Consider the following 21,536-nt stretch of genomic DNA (forward strand, 5'->3'; position numbering starts at 1 on the left):
CTGTGAGCTTTTTCTGCTACTAAAATGGAGAATGTCAATGGTCGGGAATGCAGTTAAGCTTTCATACGAAGTGATTTCAATACTTTGATATTTACATCTAATTTTCCTACCTTCCTCCATCAGTCCTTTAATTTGTTCATCTTTCTCTCGGACTAGATCTGCTGTTTCATTACAGGTAAATCTAGTAGATAGTTCTGCCTTCATAGTCTTTAATTCCTAAAAGCTCAGAAATGACACAGAATACGTAGAAATATTTACAATTTTCTAAGATGCAGGAAAAAGAAAGTTTAGTCACAGTAATTACTATCAGCATTGTTCACAATTTAAGGTTTACTTTTCATACAGATCAACAGAAATGTTTTTTTAAGATTGAAACAAAGAGGAAAATTAAAAGAATGGTAACAACTCTCATTACCTTTTTAATGTTATCCCTTTCCTTGCAAGCAAGCTGGGCTTTCTTTTCAGACTCTGCAATGCGTTGAGTAAACTCATCTTTTATTGCAGCGATGCTGTTGCTTTCTTCCTTTAGTCTAATCATCTCACTTTATTAACAAAAATATTTATATTTAAATGAGGTTAAGACCTTGAGTTTACTGATAACCATTACTGCTCTGTTCAAAATTATAGATCGGTATTAATAACTGAACAACAGAAATACTAAACAATGGAAATAATAGATTGATATTTTTGGGTTTAGTTTGAAATATAAACTCTGATGATAAACAGCAACAAGGAACTGTAATGTGATGATAACAAATATAAACACAAATTATTGTGCTTACCAGAGAGCACAACCTTAATTTCCAGAAAAACTGAAAGGCAGTGTAAACAGAAATGCAACAAACCTGTAGCTGGAAAGACTATAGACAACTTACACCCTCTTCACAAGGATACTGAACTCAATATGACTGAATCAGATTGTTTATATACACACTTACAGGGCACTTAACAGACTAAGTTATTCTTGGGCTACATTGGTCAGTATCTCAAACTATGATTCTTCAGTATTAAAAAATAACCGCTGGAACAGATTCTAAGATCAGCAAAGGATTTGTACAACAAAACAGTCTTTTCTTCTCTACTCCACTCTAATATCTTTCATGAAATAAGACCATGAGACAGAGAAACAAAGAAGCATAGAGGCCTTTCTCCCCCCATCAAGCCTGCTCCACCAAACAACGAGATCAAGGCTGATATGACACGGTCTTCAACAGTACTTTCCTGCCTTATCCCCAAATCCTCTGATTTGCTGACTGATTAAAAATATCTACCCCCATCCTTGAATGTACTTAATGACTCAATCTCTACAGCCCTCTGCAACAGATTTCACAGATACACTATCCTCAGAGAAAAGATTCCACTGTTAATTCATTTTCTTCTGAAACTTCATACATGCATTTAAGTAAGGAGCCATTATTTTTGCCCTTTTAACATTTTTTCCCTCTTTAACCCTATTTGCCCCTGATTTTTCATACGTGGACACGTTGTCCATTCCTGTCTCACTCTAGGCATTATCAAAATAATTGTCAACTATGTATCTTCCTCCCAATCCCTTCCCCTTCTAATAAGTTTAAAAGGCCTTTTTACATTCCTAGTTATTTGATTCACCAGTACATTGGTTCCAGCAGTTCTCGTGAAGCATGTCTGGGGCATGTAAAATTCAGTTGAACCTGTGTGTGTATATATATATATATATATATATATAAACCTAATGTTATGAAATACAGGAAGCATTCACTAGTAGAATTGCAAACTTTGTATTTTCAAAAATACAAATCTTTATGATTTAAAGATAATACACAATATTCCTGATAGTATTGTTATAAGATAGTGTTACTATGAACAAAAACTCAAGAAAACCACAAATATTCAGTCACTTTGATATAAAAAGCATACTTCAGAATTATTCTAAAACTAATATTACCATCCTGCAGAGAAAATACTACCAGAACAAAACAAAAGCAAGTGGTCTATTCTTGGCTTCTAGAGAGGTTTTAGAACTTTACATCAGAATTTATTGAACCGATGTATAGTTTTACCATTCTTTGTGTTTTCTACAGCATATGAAGAATTACTCTATTTTTGAAAACATTTTGTTCTGCAATCCTTAATAAATTATTGTCTTAAAGAGCAAAAACAAGATGATGGGAGTAAAACTTACTCTTGTAGGTTATCAATTGCCTCCTCCAATTTTGCCTTATCTTTGCTAACAGACAACAACTGCGCTTCTCTCTTTTCCAACTTGTCTGTCAACTCATCAATTATCTGAAAACCATTAAAAGATTAAATATGAATAATATTCAAGCTATGATAACAACTTTGGCAATATTACCATTACTCAAAAAGGGTGTGAGAGACACAGCAAATAACTAGATGTCTGTCAGTCCGAACTTGGCAGTGGGTAAATTAGAGAAATCAATTACAGTTACTTGGAGAGTTAATCAGAAATAGCCAGCAGAGGTTTATAACTTTTTTTTGAGGGAGTAACAAAGATGTTGAAGGTAGTGCTGTATTTCGTGCCTACGTGGATTGTATTAGGCATTTGACAGGGTCTGTTAAAAAAATGGCAATCTATTAAAAAGATTAAAGCCCACAGAATATAAGAAAATGTGATGACTTTGACCCAAAATTGGCTTAATGATAGGAAACAGATGGTGATGACTGATGAATGGTTTTTGTGAATGGAAAGTGGTTTCCATTGGTGTTCTATAGGGCTATTTTAAGTCACTTGCTGTTTGTAGTATACATGAATGATTTCAACTTAAAGGTGAAAGATATGATTGCAAATTTGAAGACCACACAAATATTGGCTGGGTGGCTGACAGCAAAAAGAATGGCTGTCAACTGCAGGAAGATATGAATGGCTTAGCTATATGAGTGGACAAATGACAAATAGCATTCAATCCAGAGAAGTACAAGATTATGCATTCCGGGAGGGGAAACAAGGCAATGAGTTACTATAACCAGGGGGAGGGGAGAAATTAAGAGGGGTACAGGAAGTGAGAAACCTTGGAGTGCATGTCCACATGTTCCTGAAGGTAGCAGGGAAGGTAGACAAGGCAGTAAAGAAGGCAGAATGCTTTCTTTCATTGTGGAAATATTGAATACACAGTAGGGATATAATGCTAGCATTTTGTGTGCAGTTCTAAGCACAACATGACAGGAACAACATAACTGCTTTGGAAATAAACTAGAGTTGTTTTGCTTAGCATATATGAGACTTAAACAAAGCATACAAAATAATGAGGGGCTTGGATAGTGTGGACAAATAAGACGCATTTCCCTTAACAGAGAGATCAGGCGGCACAGATTTTTTTTAACATGATTGGTGGAAGAACTAGAGTGGACATGAGGAAAACCTTTTCACACTGACAGTGATAGCTGTCTAGAATTCAAACCCATTTCTCATGTGAAAAAAAATCTGCACCTGTTCCTGAAACATTGCAACCTGCAAGACAATAGGCAGGCGCTTATAAGTGAGGTAAGAATGGGCGGCCAGTTTATTCAGTTGGCACAGACACAATGGAATGAATGACTTCCTTTTGTGTTGTGACTTTTCTCTGGTTCTATAAAGACATATCTGGTCAAGAAAGAATGAAAAATATAAAATACTGCCAGAAGTTGATAATGAGCCAACTTAAGAAGGAACATTCTTGATGCAAACACTAATCTGTTCTAAGTGAACTAATATCAGCCAAGGAAGCCATGGAACACTTCAAATAATTCATCTTAATAGATAGTAAGCTAGAGTTATTTCTGTAGCATTTGATCCCTGTTCCAAATACAAAGATCATGTGAACATCAGATGGACAGGATGACTCTTGTCTGTCATGTTCCCGGTGGTCAAAAACCTCACTGACCCGGGTAGATGAAAAACTATTGGAGCAAAATTATCGAGGGGCAGAGTTTTTGTGACCATATCGTCACAAGGAGGCAAAGCCTGAAGGAAATGAGATTAAACTAGCAGAAAAACATAAAAACATATATAGTCAGTTAAATAGCATGCAAAAGGACCATTTGGTCCAACTCATCTGGCCCAATCTAACCTAGTCCCATTTGGTAGCATCTGGCCCATATTCTTCTAAACCCTTCTGATTCAAGTATTCTTTAGATGCTTTTAAAATGATGTAACTGTACCCATCACCACCACCACCTCTGGCAGCTCATTCCATACAAGAACTATTCTTTGCGTTAAAAAGTTACGTTATACGTCCTCTTCAAATCTTTCTCCTCTCACATTAAACCTATGCCCTCTAGTTTTGGATTCCTCATCCTCGGAAAAATATCTTAGCTATTCACCCCACCACCTACGTCTGTCATGATTTCATAAACCTCTAGAAGGTCACCCCTCAGTCTCCCACACTCCAGAGAACAAAGTCCCAGCGTATTACCATGAGAATACAGGGAATTAAAATGCTGGCAATGTTATTATACAGTCAAATCATTCTGTGGAAGAGCAGTTTTAAATAGGATTCACTCATAAAAATGCAATCTATTTTAAAGAAAAAAAGACCCATGTTCAGTAATTTCATAAGATACCACTTTATTTCCGTAAAAACCAGCTCACAAATCACAGGCAACATTCCTCTATAATTATTGGTTATATGGCCATAAATTTCTGCACTACAGCTCTTGTTTTGCTTTTTACTGTCTAGAAATCCTTTTAGCCTAAAAACCTAAAAAAAAACTGTGAATGGAGGAAATCTGAAACAAAACAGAAATTGCTGGAAAATCTCAGCAGGTCTGGCAGCATTTGTGGAGTGAAATCACAGTAAACATTTCGGCTCCAGTGATCCTTCTTCAGAATTTCTGTTTTTGTTTCAGCCTAATTCTACAGGAAGGTGAGCTTTGATAAACATTGTACTTTCTGGTATTTATTAATGAAAATATAACATCATTTACTCTTATACTTACATCACCTTTTCCTTCTTCTGGATTTTTAAAGTATAATGCAAGAGTAATTTCTGTATCTATATTCTATATACAAAAATTGCAGAGATAAACCGTCAACACTTTCATTTCAGCAATGACAGAGAAATTTAGAATTTCCAATGATAAAGGGGAAATAATGGAGAGAAAATTAGAGGAGAGAGAAAGTGAATGTTTTGGCTCTAAATTGCAACCTCATTGAAAAAGAAACAGGTTAGATCCCAAGGAGAAAATGACAATGTAATTATTATGAAATAAAATCTGCAAAAAAAAATTAGCTTTTTAATATCGGATTAATATATAACAAGTAAACATGTTTACCTCTTGTAATTTAAAATTTTCAAATTCAACACTGGGTTGACATTCAATGCTAGCGTTTCTTTCTGGCTGGCTGTTAGTTACTATGTTTTCTGTATTGTGGTTCTCAATTATTGTCAGACCAATGACAGGCAAGACCTCAGGTTGTTCGCTATTCACTGGTGTCGCACTTCGACCACTCTCTTCCATTTCACTTTCATCAAGTATATTTTCCTTTTGATTGTCATTTGTGCTCTCTCCGACATTCTTCACCAGCTGCTCAGCCGGCAAAGTACTACAGACAGACGGAGGTAGAGACACAGCTGTCGCATTACACCCCCGACTTGACATTTCATCATCCGAATTAATTTCACTCACACTTTGGCTGTCTAATGACTGCACGCTAAAAGTGTCAATTCTCTCAAAGGCATCAGAAGAGCCACAACTTTCTGTAAGTTTCTGGTATTCATCCAGACGTTGATAGTCAGTACAGGCTGATGTTGATAGCAGCTGAAAGGAAGTCTGCATCATCTTTGAATCCACAGCCTCCTGTCTTGAACTAGCTGAGCTCTCACTAATAACGCTCTCATGGTCCAACACCTCAATGTCACTGGTGGTTGATGTTCCTGACGAAAATGTACTAATGGGTGGAGAAGGAGTGTTGCTTTGTCTGTCTTCTGATTTTTGTACTTTCGCCTCTAAAACCAAATCCTTTCCTGGGTGTGTCTGAGATTTTGATGGGCTGTCAGGAGGGCTCACTAACTGTTCAGTTTTTATTGAATTTTTATGCACTTTTTCTGTATTGGACGCAATCAACGCATCTGGATTTGTTGCTTTAGAAGTCACACAGGCAGTCACATTTTCTGTTCCAATTACTTTTACATCATCTTTATTCTGCAAATCCTCACTTCCAAAAGATTCTGAATGTTTAACATCTGCATGTTGCAGCTGGCTATCATTAAGCTGATCTGATATCTTAAATTCTGTTTTATCTGTTTGGGGTACTATTGCACAGTTCTCTTCAGAGCTTTCTTTCTCTGGCACACTTAGTTCAACAGATTCTGTAAGATGGACAATTAATGTGTCTTTTACTTCTTTGGGCATCTGCAATTTGGTTGGAGGTTTAGATACAACTGGAGTTTGTTCAATAGTTTGAATATCTGTCGAGTTCAAAAAGGCATTGAAGAAGGTCTCTGATTCATCTACTACCGTCCGTGTAACTGGTGTTGTAATAGCTTTTGGTGAAGCTGTAGAATGAGATTTGGGACTGTCCTCTGTAGATGATCCCCATTGCGTGGAAACCCATCCTTCACTGAAGGAAGAGTTTTTTCCTGGCAGTGCTGCTGAAATATTTAAAAAATAAAGGAAGTGAGCATCATTCAGCTTTACGTTTATTGAACTTTAAGTGAAAATGACTTGAATAGTTTCATTATCAGGGAATTTTTTAAAGTTACTGATTTTAGATTTAAGCAACTTTATCAATGAGATATCATTCCCCGTTTAACAGCTTATATTTATATAGCATTCTTCATGCAAAACAGTTTGTCAGAATATTTCATAAAAGGAGAGTTCAACATGACCATGAAGTATTAGGCACAGACATGTAAAATATAAGGATTCTTAAGAAGGCTTTTGACAGCAGGACAGCAAAAGTAAGAAGAGGAATATATGTGAGAATGTGCCAACAGGGACGTAAGAACTTAAAATAGCAGTCTCCAAAGTTTATGAGTGATGAAGGAAAGGATTTCTTTGGTTGATACCAATCCTCAAGATGATGTATGTATGGTAAATGGTTATGACTTCATTAGAAAAGAGTTAGGGGTCTAAAAATATAAGTTTTGAAGCTGAAAGAATGTGGTCTTAGACTTGCTTGAGACTTGGGGTAAAAGGATTAATTAAACCACAAACCCACAACACAATGTACATAATCCATACATATTTCTTAATTGTAGTTATCCTAAACTCAGTTCAGACAATGTGATTTTCAAGTCTTTTTTAATACTTAGACAAAGTTGAAAGAATGCTATACAATAATTTTGACTTTGCAAAAATAATCAAGGCATGATTACTGAAGCACTTACTTTTCATCAGCACCACAATCAGAAGCAGCCCTCAACAAATCTATAATTCCAAAACTATGCACATTAAAAAACTGGCCAGGAAAATGAAGTGTTTTCTTTAAAAAATCTCATCATTGAGACCCCTGACAAACAGAATACCTTTTCACTCAGGCACTCAACAACACTCCCACTAGTGACTGAATCCATCAGTCCAAATACATAAAATGTTGTTGAAGTATCATACTATATAATTCTGTTACTATATAACAAATTTTGTCTTGCTTGCCTGCTGTTAATTTAATGTTAGGACAATTTCAACAGAGTCTAGCTCCTTCCAATACGTCCAAAAAAGTGACTATTACTCGTGTGTCTGGAAGAAACGGAGTACTGCAGATGCTGGAGATCAGAGTCAAGATTAGAGTGGTGCTGGAAAAGCACAGCAGGTCAGGTAGCATCTGAGGAGCAGGAAAATGTTTCAGGCAAAAGTCCTTCATCAGGAATGGGAGCCTCCGAGGTGGAGAGTTAAATGGGAAGGGGGTGAGGCTGGGGAGAAGGTAGCCGAGAGGACAATAGGTGGATGGAGGTGGGGGTGAAGGTGATCTGTCTTGGGCCCACTGCTGTTTGTCATTTTTATAAATAACCTGGATGAGGGCATAGAAGGACGGGTTAGTAAATTTGCGGATGACACTAAAGTCGCTGGAGTTGTGGACAGTGTGGAAGGATGTTGCATGTTACAGAGGGACATAGATAAGCTGCAGAGCTGGACTGAGAGGGGGCAAATGGAGTTTAATGCAAAAAAGTGTGAGGTAATTCACCTTAGAAGGAGTAGCAGGAATACAGAGTACTGGGCTAATCGTAAGATTCTTAGTAGTGTGGATGAGCAGAGAGATCTTGGTGTCCATGTGCACAGATTCCTGAAAGTTGCCACCCAGGTTGGCAGGGTTGTTAAGGTGTACGGTGTGTTAGGTTTTATTGGTAGAGGGATTGAGTTTCAGAGCTGTGAGGTCATATTGCAGCTGTACAAAACTCTGGTGCGGCTGCACTTGGGAGTTATTGCACACAGTTCTGGTCGCCGTATTATAGGAAGGGTGTAAAAACATTAGAAAGGCTGTTGAGGAGATTTACCAGGATGTTGTCTGGTTTGGAGGGAAGGTCTTATGAGGGAGGGATTTGAGGCTGTTTTCATTAGAGAGAAGAAGTTTAAGAGATGACGTAACAGAGACATACAAGATGATCAGAGGATTAGATAAGGTGGACAGTGAGAGTCTTTTTCCTCAGATGGTGATGGCGTACACGAGGCGACATAGCTATTAATGCAGGGGCGATAGATTTCGGACAGATATCAGAGGTAGTTTCTTTACTGAGAGAGTATTAAGGGCGTGGAATCTCCTGCCTGCAACAGGAGTAGACTCACCAACTATAAGGGCATTTAAATGGTCATTGGATAAACACATGGATAATAATGGAATACTGTAAGTTAGATGGGCTTCAGATTGTTTTCACAGGTTGGTGCAACATGGAGGACTGAAGGGCCTGTATTGTGCTGTACCGTTCTTTGATCTATTCACAACACCTGCTGGATATCATTCACTTTTCATGGGTGTTACTGGTATCTTGTTTATATTTCTAGTCACATGATCTTTTAGTTTTCAACAGACATTTCCATATGGGTTGCTTGCATTTCAACAACTAATGGATCTAATGACATTAGCCACTCAAAGCTGTAAGACTGTATGTTTTTATTATTGTGCTGTTTGTATGTGTGGACTGAAATGAGAATGAACCCACGGATTTATAAAGATGGTTGCATGTTCTGAAAGTAAGAAATCTGATTCTTATTGTGGATTCTTGCTTATGCAGCAGGTTACAAAAATGTACAGATGAACTGGAGCCCATCGTTTTGTGAACTAAGGGCCAGTTATCAATGCCCAAGACCCTCTGCCAGCCAATAACATGATGACTGGTTGTCAGTTTGCTGAACAGCTTCAACAGTGAGCAAGACAGACAGAGCTAGTCAGGCCAGAACAGAAACAAGTCCACTGTAGCTAGAAAATGCTTTCTCTCAGTTCTCTGCAGTAAACCATCTTAAACCTGAAGAAAACCCATTTATCATTGCTTCAGCAGATGCTCTCAGTTGTAACTTTGAATTTTATAAGTCAGAGACCTTTCAAAAGCAAGAACTACCTCTGCTTTTTGAAAACCAGTGGAAGCTTGCAGAAAGGAAAAAGCTTTGCATCAGCAAGAACCCACCCTGGCAGATCTTGTGAACAAAGACTAAGAGCTGTTTTTCAGCTTCCCTCAGCTAGGTTTTTTTTCCCCCACTGTTTGTTTGTTTCTGTTTGTAAGGGGGAGTTTATAAGGGATTTAGAATTTTAATTTGTAGCGTTTAATTGTTTGCCTGTAGCTAGAATCTGATTACCTATAATAAATAGTGATTGCTGTTAAGTACAGGAACCTGGTCCAGAAAATTAGGTAGTTTGGGGCTTGTCTCTTAACTTTTGTGATGACTCCAGGAATAGCAGGACTTGATTCCAGCACACTACCCCGGTGAGTCATAAGAATGGTACGACAATGAGCATTTCATTCAGCACATCGATGCATTTCATATCCATCATGCATTAAATTTCGGTTGCGAACTATCAGAAAGCACAGCTATCAAAACTAATAATGTGTATATGTTGGTGGTATCTATCCTCAAATAATATTAAGGCTAAATAAAGTCTTGGAAATGGATGAATAGGTAAATTGAAACAGGAATAAAGAGTAAAGTTATGCAACCATGTCAGAGGTGTGATGTATGATTTAGGGATGTCCTAATACTTTAACTAAGTTAAAAATCAAAACAAAGCTATTTCCATTTTTTCCAATCTGTTTTGAGAAAAGCTTGTAGAACAGGTATACAGCTGCAGCCATGAGTGCATGTCATGGAATAAGGATGTCTATCATTGTTCAGATTCTGGATATATTTTGTGCTTTCCTTCGTGACTCTGAAAGATCTGTGAAATACGGCAACAGCTATCTGCTTGAACTTTAAAGCTGTTAAGAATTGAAAGACTGAAAATAATAACTACAGCACAGATGATGCAGATTCTTCAGAAGTACATTTACTGCAAATACACTGAACTGAGAATTCTTATTTCTCCAACACCTACTTTGGTTTAGTGTTAAACTTACACTATTCTAATCTTCCATGATCTGCGCCATCTTTCGTACTAGTAATTGTGAACTAAAGCAATCTCTTACAAGTTTTCTCTCAAAACAGATTGGTTACAATTAATGTTTTAAAAAGTTTCTGCATTCCTTAATTGCACTTTCAAATGCACATACACAAATGAGACAGAAATAAAAGCAGTAATAGGGGAAAAACCAATTGTGTATATTTTGTTCAATAAAATCAAAAATGAAGCACAACACTTTCCAATCTGAAAAACATTCTCCCACCACCACTCTCTGTCTTTTGTGGCTTAGCCAGTTCTGTAACTATCTTATTTAGCTCTACATCAGCCTGGAATAAGGAAACCTTGTCAAAGGTTTGAGCTTCCAAGTACAGGATTCTGATAAAGTCACAAACATGTGTCCAAATCTTAATCTCTTTTTCTCTGCATAGTTCTAAGGCCCCGTTAAACTATGTGCTCAAACTGTACTGGTTGAATACTGTCACAAAGTAAATGAATGCAGTCAAATATTTCTTAACTTCAAACAATTTCAGAAGGGTAGAAGTAATATCTATTCGGATTTGAAACAGCCAAGTTACAATGTTTCTGAAACCACAGTGTGGCAACCCCCCCCCCCCCATTGCAAAGTACTGAACAAGTACAAAGAACAAAGAATAGCACAGGAACACGTTCTTCAGCCCACCAGGACTGCATTGAGACATGATGCCTTTCCAAATTAAAAACCTTCCGCTTCGACACACTCCATATCCCTCTATTTTCTGCCTATTCATATACCTGTCAAGATCGCTCCTAAATGTTGCTACTGTATCCACCTCCACCACCTCCTCTGGCAGCAAATTCCAGGCACTTCCCATAAGCTCACATCTCCTTTAAATGTATTCCTTTTTATCTTAAACCTATGTTCCCTCGTAATTGACATTTCTACCCAGGAGACAAAGACTGACTGTCCATTATATCCATGCCCCTCATATTTTTGTAAATTTCTAGCTAGTCGCCCCTCATTCTTCAAGCGAAAACAAACCAAGTTTGTCTAATGTCTCCTCATAGGTAATATCCTCCAAACCAGGCAACATCCTGGTAAACAGTTTCCATATCCTCTCCAAAGCAACCACATCCTTCTGGTAGTGTAGCAATCAGAACTGTACAAAATACTCCAAATGTGCTACACAGCTACAACATGACGTGCCAATTTTTATACTCTACGCCTTGACCGATGAAGACAAGATGCCATGGGCCTTCTTGACCACCTTATCCACTGGTGTTGGAACTTTCAGGGAATTGTGAACTTGTATGCCCAGATCCTTACAATATGGATGCCACTAAGGGTTCTGCCATTTGCTATATACTTCTCTCTTGCATTAGATCTTCCAAAATGTATCGCCTTGCATTTGTCTGGATTAAAATCCACCTGCCATTTCTCTGCTCAAGTCTCCAGCCCGTTTGTATCTTGTTGTATCCACTGGCAATCCTAGTTAACTGAGGCTCCCGCAATTCTTCATTCACAAACATACTAATTAGGCCAGATCCCTGTGGAATACCACACGTCACAGATCTCCAATCTGAAAAATATCCTCCCACCACTACCCTCTGCCTTTTATGACTAAGCCAGTTCTATATCTATCTTACCAGCTCCCTGCAGATCCCATGTGACTTCCCCTTCTACAACAGCCTGGCATGAGGGAACCTTGTCAAAGGCCTTGCTACAGTCCATATAGACATTATCTACCACTCTGTCCTCACCAATCATCTTTGTCACTACCTCGAAAAACTCAATCAAGTTTGTGAGACATGACCTTCCCACATAAAGCCATACAGTCTATTACTAACAAGTACAGATTTTTGCAAATATCAGTAAATCCTATCCCCAAGAATTTCTCAACCACTGACACAAGGCTCACCTGCCTGTCATTTCTTGGATTATCCCATGTTGCCCTTCTTAAGCAAAGGAACAACTGGCTATTCTCCAGTCTTCTGGGGCCTCTCCTGTGTTTAAAGAGGATGCAAAAATTTTGTACAAGACCTGATCAATTTCTTCACCTGCTTCCCGTGGCATTGTGGGATACATCCATTAGGTCATAGAATCAGAGAGATGTACAGCACTGAAACAGTCCAACAAAAGCAGTTGACCCAGCACCAGTCCTTGTGGCACTCCACTGGTCACAGGCCTCCAGTCTGAAAATCAACTCTCCACTACCACCCTCTGTTTTCAACCTCTAAGCCAGCTCTGCATCCAAACAGCTAGTTCTCCTTGTATTTCATGAGATCTAACCTTGCTAATCAGTCTCCCATGCGGAACCTTGTCGAAAGCTTTGTCGAAAGTCCTTATACGTGACATCCACAGCTCTGGCCTCATCAATCCGATTTGTTACTGCTTCAAAAAAAACTCAATCAATTTCGTGAGACATGAATTCCCATGCACAAAGCCATGTTGACTATCGTAAATCATTCCTCGCCTTTCCAAATACCAAGGAACCTCGATTATCCGAATATCTGAAGGAGATCGCAAGGTCCCGATAGAAACAACATCAAAGATGTGTTTCCAACAGTGAACGCGTCTTTTGTGTACAATGATTAAACAGGTACTGTCTCTAAATGACTGACCTCCCGCCCTCTCTCCTTATACTTTCCCTGGAGTTCTACAGAGGGGTGTACCCTATACCTGTCTTCCCCAGATAACGTCTCCAGCATTGACCTGTACAGGGTAAAGGTGGAACCTTCTTGCAGCAAAAAGTTGTGTGCGCTCACGCGTGCACACTATTTGGAGACTTACCTCACAAAAGCAGTCTTGTTGTTGGTGTTCAGTCCGGCCCCCCCGGAGAAGGGGTGGGGGTAGATGGGGAGCGGTGTTTTCAGGGCTTGGGGGGGGGGGGGGGGGGGGGGGGGGGGGGTCGGGGAGCTATGTTGGACAGGATTTGGGGGAGGCGGGCGGAGGGTGGCGTTGGAAGGGATTGGGGGGGCGAGTAGGGGACATTGTTAGATGGGGTTGGGACGGTGAGCAGGGGACGGTGTTAGACGGAGTTAGGGGCAGATAGAGAACGGTGTTGGACAGGGTTGGGGGATGAGCAGGGGATGGTGTTAGATGGGGTTGGAGGCGGGTGGGGCAGCGTTGGACAGGGTTGGGGGGGTTCAGCGGGGGACGGTGTTAGACGGTATTGGTGGTGAGTTGGGGCAGTGTTGGACAAGGTTGAGGGGTGAGCGGGGAACAGTGTTAGATGAGGTTGGGGGTAGGTGGGACAGTGTTGGACAGAGTTGGGGGGGGAACAGGGGACGGTGTTAGACGGGGTTGGGGTCGGGCAAAGGACGGTGTTGGATGGGGTTGAGGGGTGAGCGGGGGCGGTGTTAGACGGGATGGGGGCAGGTGGGGCAGTGTTGGGCAGGGTTGGGGGGTGAGCAGGGGACGGTGTTAAACGGGGTTGGGGGCGGGTGGGGCAGTGTTGGACAGGGTTGGGGGGGTGCGCAGGGTCGGTGTAAGACGGTGTTGGGGGCGGGCAGAGGGTGGTGTTGGACACGGTTGGGGGCTGAGCAGGGGACTGTGTTAGACAGGGTTGGGGGCAGGTGGGGGTAGTGTTGGACAGGGTTGGGGAGGTGAGCAGGGGACGGTGTTAGACGGGGTTGGAGGCGGGTGGGGGCAGTGTTGTACAGGGTTGGGGGGTGAGTAGGGGTCGTGGTTGGGGCAGTGTTGGACAGGGTTGGAAGGGTGAGCAGAGAGTATGTTAGATGGGGTTGGGGGCAGGCAGAGGGTGGTGTTGGACAGGGTTAGGGGCTGAGCAGGGGACGGTGTTAGACGGGGTTGGGGGCAGGCAGAGGGCTGTGTTGGACAGGGTTGGGGGGGAAACAGGGGACGGTGTTAGACAGGGTTGGGGTCGGTCAGAGGGTGGTGTTGGACAGGGTTGGGGGGGTGAGCAGGGGACGGTGTTAGACGGGTTGGGGTCGGGTAGATGACAGTGTTGGATAGGGTTGGGGGTGAGCAGGGGATGGTGTTAGATGGGATTGGGGGCGGGTGGGGCAGTGTTGGACAGGGTTGGGGGGGATCAGGGGACGACGTTAGACGGGGTTGGGGTCTGGCAGAGTACAGTGTTGGACAGGGTTGGGGAGGTGCGCAAGGGTCGGTGTAAGACGGGGCTGGGGGCAGGCAGAGGGCGGTGTAAGACAGGGTTGGGGTCGGTCAGAGGGCGGTGTTGGACAGGGTTGGGGGTGAGCAGGGGACGGTGTTAGATGGGGTTTGGGACAGGCAGAGGGTGGTGTTGGACAGGGTTGGGGGATAAGCGGGGGATGGTGTTAGATGGGGTTGGGGGCAGGCGGGGGCGGTGTTGGACAGGGTTGGGGAGGTGAGCAGGGGACGGTGTTAGACGGTGTTGGAGGCCTGTGGGGGCAATGTTGGACAGGGTTGGGGGGTGAGCAGAGAGGATGTTAGACGGATTTGGGGGCGGGCAGAGGGCGGTGTTGGACAGGGTTGGAGGGGTGAGCAGGGGACGGTGTTAGACGGGGTTGGGGGCAGGTCGGTGCAGTGTTGGACAGGGTTGGGTGGGTGAGCAGGGGACGGTGTTAGACGGGGTTAGGGGCGGGCAGAGGGCGGTGTTGGACAGGGTTGGGGGGGAACAGGGGACAGTGTTAGACAGGATTGGGGGCGGGCAGAGGGTGGTGTTGGACAGGGTGGGAGGGGTGAGCGGGGGACGGTGTTAGATGGGGTTGGGTGCGGGTCAGGACAATGTTGGACAGGGTTAGAAGGGTGAGCGGGGGACGATGTTAGACGGGGTTAGGGGCGGGCAGAGGGCGGTGTTGGACAGGGTTGGGGTGAGCAGGGGACGGTGTTAGATGGGGTTGGGTGCGGGTCGGGACAGTGTTGGACAGGATTGGGGGGGAACAGGGGACAGTGTCAGACAGGATTGGGGGCGGGCAGAGGATGGTGTTGGACAGGATTGGAGGGGTGAGCGGGGGATGGTGTTAGACGGGGTTGGGGCGGGCAGAGGGTGGTGTTGGACAGGGTGGGAGGGGTGAACGCGAGATGGGGTTAGACAGGGTTGGGGGCAGACTGAGGGCGGTGTTGGATGGGGTTGGGGGCAGGCTGAGGGCGGTGTTAGACGGGGTGGGGGGCATGGGCACGGGCACGGGGGCAGTATTGGAGGGGTGGACAGAGGCGATATTGGACCAGTTGGGGGGGGGGGGGGGGGGGGGGGGGGGGCCTTTGTCTCCTTAATGGGGAGTAGACTTAAAAAACTCCGAGCCCCAGAGGAAAAGCATTTAATCGACTATCAGAACAAAATAGTGCCCGCACATCTCGTTCAGATAATCGAGGTTCCTCTGTACATGTAAATCCTGTCCCTCAGGATTCCCTCCAGCAACTTGCCTATCACCAATGTCAGGCTCACCTGTCTATAGTTCCCTTGCTTTTCCTTATTTAAATAGTGGCACCATGTTAGCCAACCTCCAGTCTTCCAGCAGCTCAAGGTCCCTGGGACTTGTCTACCTCAATACTTTTCAAAATACCCAATATCTTCTTGATACTGACATGCCCTACACATTTTGCCAAAATATTGCTTCAAATTCTTGTTCATCAAGGCTTTTAATTGTACTAATGCTTTTGGAAAAACTTGTATAGTACCCTATGCTGCTCCACTGTTAAAAATTACTTTCCAAGTGTACATAATGAATACATACAAGGGTGTCACAGTTCGCTCAATGAAGTTGCAAAATATTGTCAGCAGCACAAGTTCAATTCCTACACCAAATGAGATAACTATGAAGGACTCTCCTTCTAAAATTCTCCCCTTGCCTGTGTGGTGACCCTCAAGTAAAACCAACACCAGTCATCTCTTTAATAACAGGATTATCGGGGCTTTATTTTTCAATATGTATGATATGTTTTACATACTATAGTATATCGGCTCTAGGGGCAGCACAGAAAAGAATGATTTTCAGAATAAAAGATTTTGGTCATATAGCTTGATTGGAGAAGCTGGAAGTGTACTCCTTTAAGAACAGACAGTTGAGAAGAGATTTGATCAAAGGGTTTAAAATTAAGATGGGTCTAAATTAGAAAGAAACTTCCACATGGCAGGAGAACCAGAGAAGGTTTTTTCTTTTCAAAAGAATCATTAAGGCACAGATGAAGGCAATTCAGCCCACTGAATCCATACCAGCTCTCTATAAAGCATATCAATCCATCACAATTCCCACTCTATCTTGAGAGCTCTCCAACTTTATTTCCCTCAAATTTCCATTTCCCTTTCCAATTTCCTCAAATTCCAGGAGCAGCAATTGCTGTTTTATATGCTGTTGCATTGTTTTGGAACTTTGTTGGAAAAAAAAAGTCAAAACAACTGCACTTTTAAAAGGGAGAGGATCTGATAAAGGCAGGACATGGTCAGGTCAGAGAAGGAGAGAGAGAGAAAGAAACCCATACAGATAAGTGACACAGCAGTGAACCTGCAGAGTTCCTGCCTTTGCTGTTGAATTCATGTATCACTAGACATTGCAGTGTGTCTGGGAAAATTAACAAACAATGAAATTCACAGCTGATCTTGAAGGTACCTGTTTGGGAGAGGTCACAGCACAGAGACAGATAAGTGAACAGTTTTAAGTGTGGCCTTGGGGCCTTGCTGTAAGTCTGCAGTATGCATAGAGTGGGTTCTTTCTTAATTACATGTTTTTTGAGATATGTCTCTTGATTAAACTTAAAAACGTAAGCCATAAGTATTAAGTTAGTCCGGAGCAGTGTTTTGTAGAGGAATAAGACAGGGCCAATATCAGGGTCTGCAGATTGGAAGAAGCAAAAATGCCCCTCAGTAGAGTGATATACTCTTCTTGTCAGATGTGGGAGATTAGGGAGAGTTTACGTGTAACTGAGGATTATATCTGCAATAAATGCCATTGGTTGCGAATCCTATCAGATCAAATGGAATAGCTGGAGCGACAGTTAGAGGCAATGAGGAATTTACAAATCTAGCAAATCTCCCTGCCAGTATATTAGTCCCCTTCCAATTGGGTGTAATCCGTCCTTCTTGTATCGGTCACTTCTACCCCAGAAGAGATTCCAATGATCCAAAAAATGTGAATCCTTCTCCCATACACCAGCTCCTCAGCCATGCATCCATCTGCGCTATCCTCCTATTCCTACCCTCACTAGCTCATAGCACCTGGAGTAATCCAGATATTACTACTCTCGAAGACCTCCTTTTTAAATTCCTGTCTAACTGTCTATATTCTCCCTTCAGAATCTCATCCTTTTGCCTTCCTATGTCATTGGCTCCAATGTGTACAATGACCTTCTGCTGGGCTCTCTCACCCTCAAGAACATTCTGCACTATCTCTGAGATATCCTTGATCTTGGCACCAGAGAGGCAACACACCTGCTGGTGCAGAAACATCTGTTTGTGTCTTGGACTAGAGAGTCCCCTAACACAATCCATCTCTTGGAGCCTGGCATACCCCTGATTGCATTAGAGCCAGTCTCAATACCAGAAACGTGGCTGTTTGTGCTACATCCCCTTGAGAATCCATCACCCCCTACATTTTCCAAAACAGCATACTTGTTTGAAATGGGGATAGCCACAGAAGACTCCTGTACTATCTGCCTACCTCTCTCACTTTTCCTGGAGTATGTCTATATCAATGTGACCATATCTGCAACTTTTCTCCCTTCCTATAACTGCCATCCATCACACTTCCTTGCTCAGGAGGATTTAAACTAGTATGGTGGGAGGGTGGGACCCAGAGAGATGGTGAGGAAAGAGATCAATCTGAAACTGGTACAGTTGAGAAAACAAGCGAGTCAAACAATCAGGGCAGGCAAGGACAAAGCAGAGAACAAGGTAAGACTGATAAATTATATCAATGCAAGGGGCCTAACAGGGAAGGCAGATGATCTCAGGGCATGGTTAGGAACATGGGACTGGGACAATTACAGAAACATGGCTCAGGGATGATCAGGACTGGCAGCTTAACATTCTACAAAAGAAATGCTACAGGAAGGACAGAAAGGGAGGTGGAGTGGCGTTTTTGATCAGGGATAGCATTACAGCTGTACAGAGGGAGGATACTCGCAGAAATACATCCAGGGAAGTTATTTGGGTGGAACTGAGAAATAGGAAAAGGATAATCACCTTATTGGGATCGCATTAGAGACCCCCAAATAATCAGAGGGAAATTGAGAAACAAATTTGTAAGAAGATCGCAATTACCTGTAAGAATAATAGGGTGGTTATGGTAGAGGATTTTAACTTTCCAAACACAGACTGGGACTGCCATAGTGTTAAGTGTTTAGATGGAGAGGAATTTGTTAAGCATATACAAGAAAATGTTCTGATTTAGTATATGGATGTACCTACTAGAGAAGGTGCAAAACTTGACCTACTCTTGGGACATAAGGCAGGGCAGGTGACTGAGGTGTGAGTGGGGGAGCACTTTAGAGCCAGCGACCATAATTCTATTAGTTTTAAAATAATGATGGAAAAGACAGACCAGATCTAAAAGTTGAAGTTCTAAACTGGGGAAAGGCCAACTTTGACAGTATTAGGCAACAACTTCAAAAGCTGATTAGGGGCAAATGTTCGCAGGTAAAGGGACGGCTGGAAAATGGGAAGCCTTCAGAAATGAGATAACACGAGTGCAGATACAGTATATTCTTGTTAAGGTAGGTATAGGGAATGCTGGATGACTAAAGAAATTGAGGGTTTGGTTAAGAACAAGAAGAAAGGGACAGGATGTACATGTGTTTGGGAAGGCAAGGACTTATGAGATATAATCAACATGGCTTTGTGCGTGGAAATCACATCTCACAAACTTTGATTGAGATTTATGAAGAAATAACAAAGAAGATTGATGAGGGCAGAGCAGTAGATGTGATCTACATGGACTTCAGTAAGGCATTCAACAAGGTTCCCCATGGGAGATTGGTTAGCATGGTTAGATCTCATGGAATACAAAGAAAAGTAGCCATTTAGATACAGAACTGGCTCAAAAGCAGAAGACAGAGGGTGGTGGTGGAGGGTTATTTTTCAGATTGGAGGCCTGTGACCAGTGGAGTACCACAAGGACTGGCGCTGGGTCCACTACTTTTCATCATTTATTTAAATGAGACCTTATAGTGCTTGTTCATAGCTCCTTGAAAGTGGAGTCACAGGTAGATAGGATAGTGAAGGCGGCGTTTGGTATGCTTTCCTTTATTTGTCAGAGAAAGTGAGGACTGCAGCTGCTGCAGATCAGAGCTGAAAAATGTGTTGCTGGAAAAGATTAGCAGGTCAGGCAGCATCGTTTGCACGTTCTCCCCGTGTCTGCGTGGGTTTCCTCCGGGTGCTCCGGTTTCCTCCCACAGTCCAAAGATGTGCGGGTCAGGTGAACTGGCCATGCTAAATTGCCCATAGTGTTAGGTAAGGGGTAAATGTAGGGGTAGGGGTAGGGGAATGGGTGGGTTGCGCTTCGGCGGGTTGGTGTGGACTTGTTGGGCCGAAGGGCCTGTTTCCACACTGTAAGTAATCTAATCTAATCTAATCATCCAAGGAGCATTCCTGAAGAAGGGCTTATGCCCGAAACGTCGATTCTCCTGCTCCTTGGATGCTGCCTGATCTGCTGCGCTTTTCCAGCAACATATTTTTCAGCTTTATTGGTCAGAGTATTGAGTACAGGAGTTGGGAGGTCATGTTGCAGCTGTACAAGACATTGGTTAGGCCACTGTTGGAATATTGCGTACAATTCTGTTCTCCTTCCTATCGGAAAGATGTTGTGAAACTTGAAAGAGTTCAGAAAAGATTTACAAGGATGTTGCCAGGGTTGGAGGATTTGAGCTACAGGGAGGGGCTGAACAGGCTGGGGCAGTTTTCCCTGGAGGTCGGAGGTTGAGGGGTGACTTTATAGAGGTTTACAAAATCATGAGAGGTATGGATAGGATAAATAGACAAAATCTTTTCCTTGGGGTGGGGGAGTCCAAATCTAGAGGGTATAGGTTTAGAGTGAGAGGGGAAAGACATAAAAGAGGCCTATGGGTCAACTTTTTCACATAGAGGGTGGTACGTGTGTGGAATGAGCTGCAAGAGGAAGTGGTGGAAGTTGGGTTCAATTGCAACATTTAAAAGGCATTTGGATGGGTAAATGAATAGGAAGGGTTCGGAGGGATATGGGCTGGGTACTGGCAAGTAGGACTAGATAGGGTTGGGATATCTGGTTGGCATGGACAGTTTGGACCAAAGGGTCTGTTTCCATGCTGTACATCTCTATGACTCTATTTGGATGTGAGCTTAAAAGGTATAGTTAGTAAGTTTGCAGATGATACCAGAATTGGAGGAGTAATGGACAGTGAAGAAGGTTACCTCAGATTACAATGGGATCTTGATCAGATGGGCCAATGGGCTGAGAAGTGGCAGATGGAGTTTAACTTAGATAAATGTGAGGTGCTGCATTTTGGAAAAGCAAATCTGAGCAGGACTTACACACTTAATGTTAAGATCCTAGGGAGTTTTGCTGAACAAAGAGGCCTTAGAGTGCAGGTTCATAGCTCCTTGAAAGTACAGTCACAGGTAGATAGGATAGTGAAGGTGGCGTTTGGTATGCTTTCCTTTATTGGTCAGAGTACTGAATACAGGAGTTGGGAGGTCATGTTATGGCTGTACAGGACATTGGGTGGGATACCTTTGGAAGATTGCATGCAATTCTGATCTCCTTCCTATCGGAAGGATATTGTGAAAGTTGAAAGGAATCAGAAAAGATTTACAAGGTTGTTGCCAGGGTTGGAGAATTTGAGCTATTGGGAGAGGTTGAATAGGTTGAGGCTGTTTTCCCTGGAACATTGGAGGCTGAGGGGTGACCTTACAGAGGTTTATAAAATCATAGGAGCATGGATAGGGTAAATAGACAAGGTATTTTCCCTGGGGTGGGGGAATCCAGAACTGGAGACCATAGGTTTAGGGTGAGGGGGGAAAAATATGAAAGGGTCCAAAGGGGCACCATTTTCATGCCGAGGGTGTGGGGAATGGGCTGCCAGAGGAAGTGGTGGAAGTTGGTACAATTCCAACATTTAAAAGGTATCTGGATGGGTATATGAATAGGAAGGGTTTGGAGGGATATGGGTCGGGCTGGCAGG

General features: G+C 42.6%; 1 protein-coding gene across 3 annotated transcripts in view; it reads right to left on the minus strand.

The window, feature by feature from the left end:
- Nucleotides 1-21,536, minus strand: part of tmf1 (TATA element modulatory factor 1) — a 71,571-nt gene that overhangs the window by 44,367 nt on the left and 5,668 nt on the right. For 2 of the 3 annotated variants that reach the window (XM_060835683.1, XM_060835684.1), the window contains exons 2-5: nucleotides 5,251-6,569; nucleotides 2,162-2,265; nucleotides 416-542; nucleotides 111-216 (exon numbers count right to left, since the gene is read on the minus strand). In XM_060835683.1, the coding sequence (XP_060691666.1) occupies nucleotides 111-216; nucleotides 416-542; nucleotides 2,162-2,265; nucleotides 5,251-6,569 (1,656 nt within the window). The remainder of the gene's footprint in view (nucleotides 1-110; nucleotides 217-415; nucleotides 543-2,161; nucleotides 2,266-5,250; nucleotides 6,570-21,536) is intronic. The other variant, XM_060835685.1, reaches the window with a different exon arrangement.

Source organism: Hemiscyllium ocellatum, chromosome 14, assembly GCF_020745735.1.
Source record: "Hemiscyllium ocellatum isolate sHemOce1 chromosome 14, sHemOce1.pat.X.cur, whole genome shotgun sequence".
NCBI classification, from domain to species: Eukaryota; Metazoa; Chordata; class Chondrichthyes; order Orectolobiformes; family Hemiscylliidae; genus Hemiscyllium; species Hemiscyllium ocellatum.